This window comes from Elephantulus edwardii, unplaced genomic scaffold (assembly GCF_000299155.1).
Source record: "Elephantulus edwardii isolate Elephantulus edwardi_28Jun2011 unplaced genomic scaffold, EleEdw1.0 scaffold00092, whole genome shotgun sequence".
Lineage (NCBI taxonomy): Eukaryota > Metazoa > Chordata > Mammalia > Macroscelidea > Macroscelididae > Elephantulus > Elephantulus edwardii.
Window position 1 is genome coordinate 2907835 of NW_006399842.1, and position 11642 is coordinate 2919476.

At 36.9% G+C, this 11642-nt stretch overlaps 1 protein-coding gene across 2 annotated transcripts in view; it reads left to right on the plus strand.

Annotated features, from left to right (window-relative positions):
* Positions 1-11642, plus strand: part of PSMD5 (proteasome (prosome, macropain) 26S subunit, non-ATPase, 5) — a 24695-nt gene that overhangs the window by 4636 nt on the left and 8417 nt on the right. The window contains exons 2-7 of one of the 2 annotated variants that reach the window (XM_006890691.1): positions 4521-4665; positions 5552-5665; positions 6885-7013; positions 8797-8906; positions 10323-10465; positions 11239-11430. In XM_006890691.1, the coding sequence (XP_006890753.1) occupies positions 4521-4665; positions 5552-5665; positions 6885-7013; positions 8797-8906; positions 10323-10465; positions 11239-11430 (833 nt within the window). The remainder of the gene's footprint in view (positions 1-4520; positions 4666-5551; positions 5666-6884; positions 7014-8796; positions 8907-10322; positions 10466-11238; positions 11431-11642) is intronic. The other variant, XM_006890692.1, reaches the window with a different exon arrangement.

The window sequence follows — 11642 nt, forward strand, 5'->3', positions numbered from 1 at the left end:
CTTTGCAATCACTTGTTATGCATCAGATAGCTGGACAATGACCAGTGAGGACAGAAGGAAAATTGATGCTTTTGAGCTTTGGTGTTGGAGAAGAGTGCTGAGGGTGCCATAGACTGCTAAGAAAACAAATAGATTCATCCTGGAGAGGGTTAAACTGGGCTACTCCTTGCAGGCAATGATTCTGAGGCTTCGCCTGACATACTTTGGTCATGTTGTAAGGAGAGACCAGTCCTTGGAGAAAGACATCATGCTTGGGAGGGTGGAGGGCACGCGTAGGAGGGGAAGGCCCTCTGGGATATTGATTGATTCGGTGACTGGGGCAAATGGGATGAGTGCATCGGAGACAGTGAGATTGGCACAGGACATAGCAGAGTTTAGAGCTGTTGTACATAGGGTCACAATGAGTCACAAGCGACTCGACGGCACATAACAACAACAACTGGTGGCTTAGTGGTAAAGAGTTGCACTGCTAGCGTAAAGGCACGCAGTTTGAATTTACCAGCTTCTCCACAAGAGAAAGGTGGACAGTCTCACCTTGGGCAATGTACTGTGTCCAAAAACCCACTGGAAGGTCAGCTATGGGTCAGTTCTGACTCAATGGCACACAACGACAACAACAAATTATTCTTTTAGGTCTACTTTTGAAATCTTGCTTAATTACCCTTTTTTTCTTTAGGTCCACATTCATTTTCTTTTGCTCCATGGTTCTAAGTCTGGCTTCTGTTACCTCTGCGCTTCCTGTCCGATAGTATCCTTCACATACTGCAATCATAATAAACTTTCTAGGTCACTTGGCTGGATTTTTCCCCCCCATGACTTCCCACTGCTATAATATAAAATTCTCACTTCTTAATATGACATTTGAATTCTGGGAAGTATTTTTCCATTCTGCTCTACCAACCTCAGGAATCCTGGTAACTTAGTGGTTGAACTGTTTGGCTAAGAATTAACCATAAGGTCAGTGGTTCAAGTTGGAACTGAAGAAGAATTTAGCAGTCTGTTTTCATAAAGATTCCCAGCCTTGCAAACACTATAAGGCAGATATACTCTGTCCAGTATGGCCATTATGAGTCAGAATCAACCACAGTGGGTTCTTTTTTTCCAGCTCTTTATTCTGTACACACCTTTACACTTTTCATCTGCTCTAGCAACCATGTGGCACCACTTGCTTTTCCCTCAGTATGACTTGCACTTTTCTTTTCTTAGACATATTTTTTATTTTAATTGATATTTTATTGTAAGTTTATAAAGAACTTGTATTTCCATCCATTCATTGTTGCACATTTTCTTCCCTGCCCTCCCTCCCCCTCAGTTCGTTTTTTCTTTAGAAAAAAAAATCTTTCATTGTTATACAGTCCCTCCCACAGACCAATTTACTATGCAGCTCTTATTCTGGACTCTTGTCACACTAATAATACCTAATCATATACTCCTTTTATACAATTCTTTCCCTTGTCTATTTCAATGCTGTGTACACTATTTATACCCTCTTTTCTTAGTTTCCCCCAACCCCCAGTTAGTCCTGTTTTATAACACAGGCATTATACAGTATTTGTCTTTTTTGTGACTGAAATATTTCATTCAGCATAGTGTCCTCCATGGTCACCAATTTTGTATAATATTTCATGAGTTCTTTGTTTTTCAGTGCTGCATAATATTCCATTGTGCAAATATACCACAGCTTCTCTATCCATTCGTTTGTTGATGGACACTTGGGTTGTTTCCAACTCTTTGCTATTGTGAACAAAGCGGAAATAAACATGGGTGGCTTGTACTTTTCTTATAACTGAAATGTCCTTCTCCCCCCCCATTCTTCTCATCCTTTTAGAAGCAGCTAAATTGCAAAGTTTTTCTTGATTATTCTAATTACAAGAGACTGCTCCTCAAATCTCCTGAAGAACATTATCATTATATCTTTTAATGTTAAATGCCATCAAGTCAAGTATGACTCAATAGCAACCCTGTAAACAACAGATCTGAACCCTGTGCTATCCTTATCGTCTCTGAATTGCTTGACCCCATTGCTGCAGCCACTGTGCCAATCCATCTTGCTGAATGTCTTACTCTCTTTCTTTGACCTTCCACTTCTTCAAGCATTAATAAGCCTTTTTAAGGAATAGCCTCTCCTAACAGTATTTCCAAAGTGTGTGTGAGAAAGCTTTACCATCCTTTACTCCAAGGAACACTCTACCTTCACTTTCTCCAGTATATGTGTTTGTTCTTTTGGCAGTTCATGGGACAGTCAACATTCTTTTTCAACACCACAACTCAAAGGCATTGCACTACCTTCTGTCATCATTATTTATTGTTCAGCTCTAAGATGCATAACAAGTGGTTGGGGGGAGAGGAAATCATAGCTTGAACTAGGTATACCTTAGTCTTTAAGCTGGCATCATTGCTCTTCAGAACTTTGGAAAAGCACTTAATAGCAGACCTCCCCAGTACAATACATCTTTTGATATCTTGACTGCTGGTACTAATGGTATTGATTATGGATCCAAGTAATATGAAATCATCAACAACTTCAGTCTTTTCTCCATCTATCATGATCTTACCTGTTGGTCCAGTGATGATGATCTTTGTTTTCTTAAGGTTGTGATGTAATCCATATTGAAGGCTTTGGTCTTGATATTCATCCCTTATCATCATAGTGCATAGTTCATTGTTTATTTCTAGTTTTAAGGTTTTTATTTGTTTAAGTGAGGACCTACTACATAATAAATGTTCAATAAAGATTAGACTTGCAGAGTTTAGAGAGGCCACCAAGTTTAACCTCTTCATATTGTAAATGAAAAGACTAATTGAAGCTCATAGTACAAGACAACAGAGCTGCAATACAAACAGAAATCGGAGAGCACAGTCAGCTTGTTGAGTGTTTTATGAAACAATTTTAGTGAAAATTTGAAGATAGCATAATTCAGAGCTGGATACATAACAGATGATGATGTTAATTTGGGGGAATAATTTTTCTCTGGATAGTATCTTGGTAGCATCCAGATATATAACTTTTCAAGGCATGTTGGGGAAATTTATCTGGAAGAATGAAACAAAAGTTATGTGCTTCCTAAGCTGATAAAAAGATACTCAATCTTTACTGAAACTTCATTTATTTGATGTAAGATAGGTGGACATTAAAGGAAATAGTATGTGTCAGGTCTTAGTATGATAGCTGATATTTAATAACATCGTTAGTCATTACTGCTATTGCCATCATCATTAATACTGTTATTACTGTGACTATTCTGGGTTCAGAATGTGACCTACTTGTAAGTCCAAAATCCTGACAGTCATTTCTCTTGAAGGAAAGTGTGTCCCAAGATAGCAGCTTTATTACTTGTTATTATAAGTTGGGGAAGACTGACTATAAGCTATCAGCTCTTAGTCTTACTGTTACCAAAAGGCCACATGTGACCTGAAAGCTGTGTCCTCTGTCCAGCTTGCCCTACCATTACTTTGCCTCTTAACAGCTTTTTCTTTGAGATAAAATCTCATACAGTAACATGCACATATTTAAAATGTGCAATTTGATAAGTTTTGACATATATATATAATATTTTTTTTTGTCTGTCTTTTACTCAGCATAATAAGTTTTAGATACATCCATGTCACATTCCTTTTTATTGCTGAGTGGTCGCCCATGATATGGATGTTATACTGCTGATTAAAAGACAAAGGAGTGGTTTTTTAAACACTCTAAAATTCCTCATCCACTTCTGATTTGTATCCTTAATAACTCTTGAATCTTTCCTGCCCTCTCCATCTCCACTGCTATTTCCTTGGCTCATAATCCGCTGCCTTCACACTGAAAAATTTTTTCTCTAATATTTGCGCTAGGTGCTTTTTGGAAAGTCATATTTCATCATATTTTGTCTTTACCTTAAACAGCATGGATTTCCATTGCTCTATAAAAAACAAAACAAAACCAAACAAAAACCCAGTTCATAGGACCACAGTAATGACCTGTCCCAATCGGATTTCTTGCCCATCTTCCCAGTTGGAGTTCTTGTCATCCATCCCAACCCTTTTACCTTATTTTTTTCTCCACCCCTTCTCAATTCTTTTTATTTTATATTGGTTTGCATACAAAATTTATATGCATTGTGTTTCATATATTCCTTCAATCACAACCTCCCCAGTTATTAGCTCAGTCATGGCAATTACTTGTAGTACCTTTCGTGCATAATACAGTCATATTTCCTCTGTGCCTTTAAATATACCTTTACTCCTTCACCTAGAACATTGTTCTCCAACTTGATAACTTCACTTTTTCTTTATTATGTCCTTCCCTATACTGTTTGTTCCTTTTTTTGAACGCTCAAAGCTTCCAGCTTCAGTCCATAAATTCACCCAGATTTTAGTGCTTTTCATCTCCTTTTATTTCCATTAGACTGAACTTCTTGAGGCCTGAGTATAAGCAGGTATTTCAAAGGAAAGGCAACACAGAGAAGATTATCTGGGAGCCTATTGTACTGTTAGAACAGGAACTAATTTCATCTCTGTTGTCTTGTTGTCTTTTTCAGGGAGCAGACTACTTTGTGTGTATCTATCCTGGAGAGATTGCTCCAAGCTATGGAACCAGTTCACATGGCTCGGAATCTCCAGGTTGACCTGCAGAGAGGACTAGGACATCCAGATGACTCTGTAAAGATCCTTACTTTGTCTCAGGTGTGTAATTTTAATAGCACATATAACATACACTTAGTGGTCACCTGCTCTCCCAGGTGCTGATCTAGGTACCAGACACCAAGGACTTTCAGTCCCCAAGAGACCTCAGCCTAGTGAAGGAGACATTTAACTATAACCAGGGGTATATGAGCTAAAGTGGAAAACTTCTTAAGCTACAATCTGAGCTACTTAATCACCAAATACTGACTTCTTCTTGCATGCTAGGCATTGTACTATATGGTGCTGGAGTTATCAACTCTTATTTCTAAGTTGCTTTTAGTTGAGAGGAAAAGATTTCTGTATGTGCTAATATTTACTCTGCCATATTAAGTCTTGTTACAATGGCATGAAATGAGTACTTTCTTAAAGAGAAGCCAGCAAATTAATATGATGACTTTTATCTTGGTAACCAAAATATTTTACTATTTAACTGAAGAGCCCATTTGATAATCACTGCTTTTACTTTTCTCCTCTAACTGTTCAACAGACAAGGGGATGGTATCCATTTCAGTCAGTGAACATTTTTGTGCCAGGCAAGGAAGTAAATACTTTACCTAATTGAAAGCCCAAACCAAACCTGCTGAATCAAATCTAATTCATAGCAACCCCCCAATGAGTTTCCAAAGCTATATAGATCTTTATGGAAGGAGACTAGGAAATCTCAATTTAATTACTGATCTGTCTCAACTGCATTTATGGTTTTCTTTTTTGTTCTTTTTTCCCCCCCTTTAAAGATATTTCTGTATGTATGATTTGGTTTTAATGAATCTGGGTCATTCAGAATTTTGATGACTTGTCTTCAGCAGCAATCAACAATGCAATAGACTATTTGCACATTAAGGAAAGTTTTATGGTGACCTTCTCTGACTTTTTGGTTTTGTTTCAGGTTAGAAGAATCATTGAAAATTCTGAAGCTGTTACTGAGATTGTAAATAATCCTGAATTACTTAAACAGATTGTTTACTGTATTGGTGGAGAAAATCTGTCTGTAGCTAAAGTGGTGAGTTCACTAGAACCATCAGCTTAAATATGCAGAAACCTTTTGCCTTAGGAGACAGAGGCCTCATGTAGAGGTTGGGCTCTGTTGTTAGGGACTGTTGAGTGAGTTCCAGTTCATAACAGATACAAAACACTGTCTGGTCCTGCACTGTCCCCACAATTATTGCTATATGGTGGGTTCCACAATGTCAGTACATCTTGTTGAGGATCTTCTTTTTCACTGACCCTCTACTTAACCATGCATGCTTTCCTTCTCCATGTCCGAAGCAACTGAGAACAAGCCTTTTGTTCTTTTTGTTTGATGCTGTCAAGTACGACTCCTAGTGACCCTATGAAAAACAGATGTGAACCGTATCCTATCCTATGCCATCCTCTTCACCTCTGACACACTTGCACCCATTGCAGCAGTCACTGTCTTGCAGCAGTCAAGTCAGTCCATCTTCATTGAGGATTTTACCCTCTTTCACTGACCCTCACCCTTCCATGACTGATGTCTGTTTGCAGGGAATACCTCTCCTAGAAACATGCCCCCAAAAATGTGGGAAGCAGCTTTGCCATCCTTGCCTCAGGGAACATTACACATTAAAGTTATTGAAGCAGCTGCTTCTTCTCATTTTGAATTGTGCTTTATCAACCAATGACGGTCCTGAAAGCTTTAGTCTTAGCAGTGAGGTAGACTCTACTTTGAAAAGGCAGCTCTTCCCTAATCATATTTTGCATACCTTCTAAACTTATGGATTAACCATATCAGACAGTGTTCTGCTACTGTTTATAATATTTTCAATGGGGGAGTTTTGGTATTTTCCCCCCATTAATAAATCTCCAGGTCCTTCTTTCTAGTCTTAGTCCAGAACCTGTGGACCATAAGTGACCCTACTGGTATTTGAAATAATAGTGTCACAGCTTCCAACATCAAAGCAACATATAGGCCTTGACAGTGTGACAGACTGATAGGTGATGGAAGAAGAGAAGGCTAGAACGGTTTATTTGTGTAATTTATAAATTCATGTAGTTGGTACAAATGAGATACTGTCAAGTAAATTCTAGTAAACCTGCTATTTTCTCATATACACATATTCACATTATCTATCACAGGGCTTACATTGGCTCACTTGATAAGAAGCAAAACTTGCATAAACTGTTTTCTGTTGGGATTATTGTGTATCTTCCCAATTATTATAAAAATAGCTAACACTAAAATCTTTTTCTTTACTTGTAAGGCAATCAGATCCCTGTCAAGAATATCATTAACCCAAGCTGGACTCGAGGCTTTATTTGAAAGTAACCTGCTGGATGATTTGAAAAACGTAATGAAAACTAATGATGTTGTACGCTACAGAGTATATGAGGTAAGATTTCACCACACTCTCAGATCCCTTATAATTCAAAATTTAGTAAGGTCAAAAACTGAGAAGGCAAACAGCTTTTTTGGCATGTGTCTGTTAAGTACACCATCGGCTCGTTTGACATGCGTCTGTTAAATACACCATCTGCATTGGGCCATGTCCTATAACAGTAAACTGTGTTAAAAGTCTGGCCAAGGGAGCTCTGGTGGCCTAGTGGCAAGAACCTGCAATGCAATCCCAGAGGTACACAATTCGAATCCACCAGATGCTCTGCTGGAGAAGGGCAGTCTCCTCCTGTACCAGTCAGATCTGATTTAACAGTACACACACACAAAAATAATAAAATAAATTTTTTAAAAAATTTTTAAAAAGTGTGTCCAACCTCACTGTGTGAATGGCATAATTAACTGAATCAAACCCACAGCCATTAAGGGTGATATGACTCATGGTGACCCTCCATCAGGTTTATGAGGCTAGAAATATTTAAGGAAGGAGACTGCCTCTCTTTATCCCATTGAGCAGTTAGTGAATTTAGACTTCTGATCTTTCATTTAACAGCCTGATACCTTACATGTTGCATATTCAGAATGGATCTCTCTATAATTTAATCCCTCCTTATAACACTTCCTCTTTTTTGCCCATCTTACTACCTGATATTTTCTATACTGGTTTTCCTTCTGCCTCTCTCAGTCTCCTGACTCATCACCATCTGTAGAATATTTAATTACTGTCAAACTCCCAAATTCTGTTTTTCACCATACTTTTTTTTTAACCCCCCAGCAAGTACTTTCTCACTGAACTCTTTTTTTTTTGTCACCAAGTACTGTTTTCACATATGTAATAAAATGCATATTTGTTCCACAGATAATTTTATTCATGATACGGTTTTGGTTCCATCTGTACAATGATGACTCTCAAAAGTAAATCTCTAACCCAGACCTCTCTCCTCAACTAAGACCTTCATAACATCTCTTAGATCCCTCCCCCACTTTCTACCTTCAGTGAAGATCAAGAGCTAGCTGCATTTCTCAGTACTCAGTTAGAAACTCTCAGCTAAATTTTTTTTTCTGAGACCTTTTTTGCCTTGCCCATATTATTTCAGCCATAACACTTTGAGTTATTGTTGCCAAAATGCTGCATATTTTTTCATTTGTATGATCATCACCCAGTTCTAAGTTATCATTGTTTTGAACAGCAGCCTCTGCCTCCAAATTGGTTTGTTGGGTTTTTTAAAATAAATTTTAATGAAAATTTACAGTCTTAGGATTTCTAATCATATGTTGTTGTACTTTTCTCCATGCCCACCCCCTCCCTCCCTCTGCCTCCAAATTATATCACCTCATCCATTTTATCACTTCCAGTCTGTTTTCGCCTATTCTCAAGATGGTTCTTTGAAAACACAAAATTTGGTTTTTTTCACTCCTCTGTGTCTCCACATTTACTTTAGTTGGCCCTTAGGGCATATTTGTTGAAAGAGTGAGTAACTGAAGACTAAGTGAATGATTTTTTTTTAAAATGATTTGTCTCTTGTCACTGTTTTTTATACCCTGATTAATTATTCTTCTTTTTTCTTTCTTTTTTTTTTTTTAAACTACAAATAAATCAGGATATAATAATGGGATGTTTCTGTCACAAATTCATTTCTTAGATGTTTAAGAAAGTGTTCTTAGTAGTGATCAAGAATGACTTTAAGTTCAGTTATTACCTAATATAGCATGTTGTTTTAAAAACTGAGCCCTGTAAGGATGAGGCTGTTTTTACCTATCTGCTTTTCATGTTCTTTCAGCTAATTGTGGGGATTTCTTCTGTGTCACCAGAATCTCTAAACTATTGTACGACCAGTGGATTGGTAACCCAGCTCCTCCAAGAGCTGACTGGTGAGGATGTACTCGTCAGGTGTGTTCACTGAAGGACTCACAGGCAAAATATCCTTATTTGGAGGGCCATGAACCTTAGAACTTCATGTGGTCTTTAGAGTCTATACCCAAGTTGCAATAATACAACTCATGCATGTCTTGAACTGAGGACTTTAAAATAATGCTCAAGTTACATCGTGACATCCTGGAACTTTAGAAATGTCCTGTGTGACAGTTCATCTACATTAAATTGACTATGTCCTGACTGTTGGTTTGTGTGTTCTTAAAACGTTAAAATCATGTATGCACTGCTCTTTTGTTTTTTATTAACATTTGATAATACATGTCTTTTTGCCTTATTAAGTAATCACATTGTGACATGATGGGTAGAAGAACATGGGCTTTGAAAAAAACTTAGGCTTGAATGTATCTCTAAGTTTTTTGTCCTAGACCAATTATTATCACCTTTCTGCACCTCACCTTTTACTTATCTCCTACTGGACTGATAATACTTTGTAAAGAAGATGCTGTGTCTGTCCGATGGATTAATCATAGAGACCAGTATAATTAAAAAATTAATTGTAGTTTTATCACTTTCCATCCCTCACTCCCTAAGTCTCTTTAGTATCTCCCAAATGCTTCTTGTTGATATTCCAGAATTTACTAGTACATCTTCTTTCTTGAACATTTAATTTGCTTCAAGTATTTGACTGTTATAAGTAACAGTGTAGTTATCATCATTATAAAGTTGGAATTTTTTCCTTATATGATTTTTATTAATTGTTCTGTATTCTTTACTTTTGACTGCAATTGTTAAACTCACATTTGACTGCGGTTGTTAAATTCACATTCACAAATAAGTCCTACTACAATCTAGGTTAGTTATGAGACAGTTCCATTCTGTCCTGCAGAGTTGCAGCGAGTCAGAATCAACTTGATGGCATACAGCAATAATGAAGCAATTAATTATTTATTCATTACTTTTTTAGCATTGTTTTTATGACATAAAAAATATTCTGGCTATAGTTAAGATACCTTAAAAGTCAGCAGAAAAAAGGTACATTGGGTTTTTTTTGTTTGGTTTGGATATTTTGGGTTTTGTTTTTTCTTTTTAGCAATTTGAGGACATTTGATTGTGGTTGTATATTACATGATACCAAAGAATTAGTGTTAATTTTTTATACATAGTGGTGGTATCATAATTATAATGAAAAGGTCCTTTTTTAGAGATTTATTATATAGGAGTATACAATTTCTTGAATTTATCAAGAAAAAAAACAAGATAAAAAGTGAAGCAAAATCTTAATACTGTCCGATCAAAGTTATGAGTACCTAGGGGTTTATCATAGTGTGTATGTTGGTGGGGAAGAAGGTGTTAAACATGACAATTTATATTAAAATCATTTCTGAGCCCTATTCATATGCAAGATCTATATGGTTTTCTCCTGACTTGCAGAGCCACCTGTGTAGAAATGGTGACATCCCTGGCACATACTTACCATGGACGACAATACCTGGCTCAAGAAGGAGTAATTGACCAGATTTCTAATATAATTGTTGGGGCAGATTCAGACCCTTTCTCTAGCTTCTATTTGCCAGGTAAGAAGTATTGATACCTGTGGAAATGAGCCTCGCTTTTTCTGGGTTATCTCTGATAGGAGAGGCCAAGAATTGTTTCCCTTAGAGCTGGTGTGTTTTAGAAGCTATCCATAGCCCTTTGATGAAATAGAAAGTTGTCCTGGTGGCCGTTCACTCACTAATGATTGTTACTTTTTAGAAATATTATTGATGTTTGCAGCATTACAGTAGTTTTTTTTTTAAAAAAAAAAACTAAGATAAAAAAATAAATAAAATTTGCAGTATATTTTACAGGCTCATCAAATTTCTTGGATTGAAATCTTAGTCCAGTGTAGCATCTCTTCTGTTATTCTGTTCTGAGGGATGACTGACTAGCTTTTCTTGAACACTTCCAGTAATTGGAGATTTATTCCTTCCTTAGGTAGGCTATTTTATGTCAGTGTTAAACAGTTCTTTAAAAAGTTCTTCCAAAGAATGACTTTAAACTTCCCTTCCTAAAATTTCTGTTATCTTTGTTCTTTGAACATAACATATCTATGTTTTCTTTGAACATAACAGTATTTCAATATATGGACCTATTTCAGTATATGTATTATTGACATTTTGTAGTTTCTGCTCTCTCAGAACTACACATCATTGGTATTTGGATATTTCCTATGGTTTCCCAGCAACACTTTAACCTATCTTTCTCTCCTTTCTGACCTCTAGTTTTGTATTCTTTCTATAGAACGGTAAGACCCACATTTTTGTGCTGTATTGCCTCTCTGTTAACATTTTTTTTTAATCATTTATAGGCTTTGTGAAGTTTTTTGGAAATCTGGCGGTCCTGGATAGCCCTCAGCAGATCTGTGAGCGTTATCCTGTCTTTATGGAAAAGGTCTTTGAAATGACAGAAAGTCAAGACCCTACCATGATTGGTGTAGCAGTGGACACAATTGGAATCCTGGGATCCAGTGTTGAAGGGAAACAAGTGTTACAAAAAACAGGTTGGCATGACTTGTCTTGACTTTCTTTAAGAATACCCCAATTTAGGGAGCTCTGGTGGCCTAGTGGTAAGAAGTTGCACTGCAGTCCCAGAGGTACACGGTTCAAATCCACCAGATGCTCTGCTAGAGAAGGAGGAGCAATCTCCTCCTGTACCAGTCAGATCCAATTTGATAGTACACACACACAAAATAATAATTAAAAAATTTAAAAA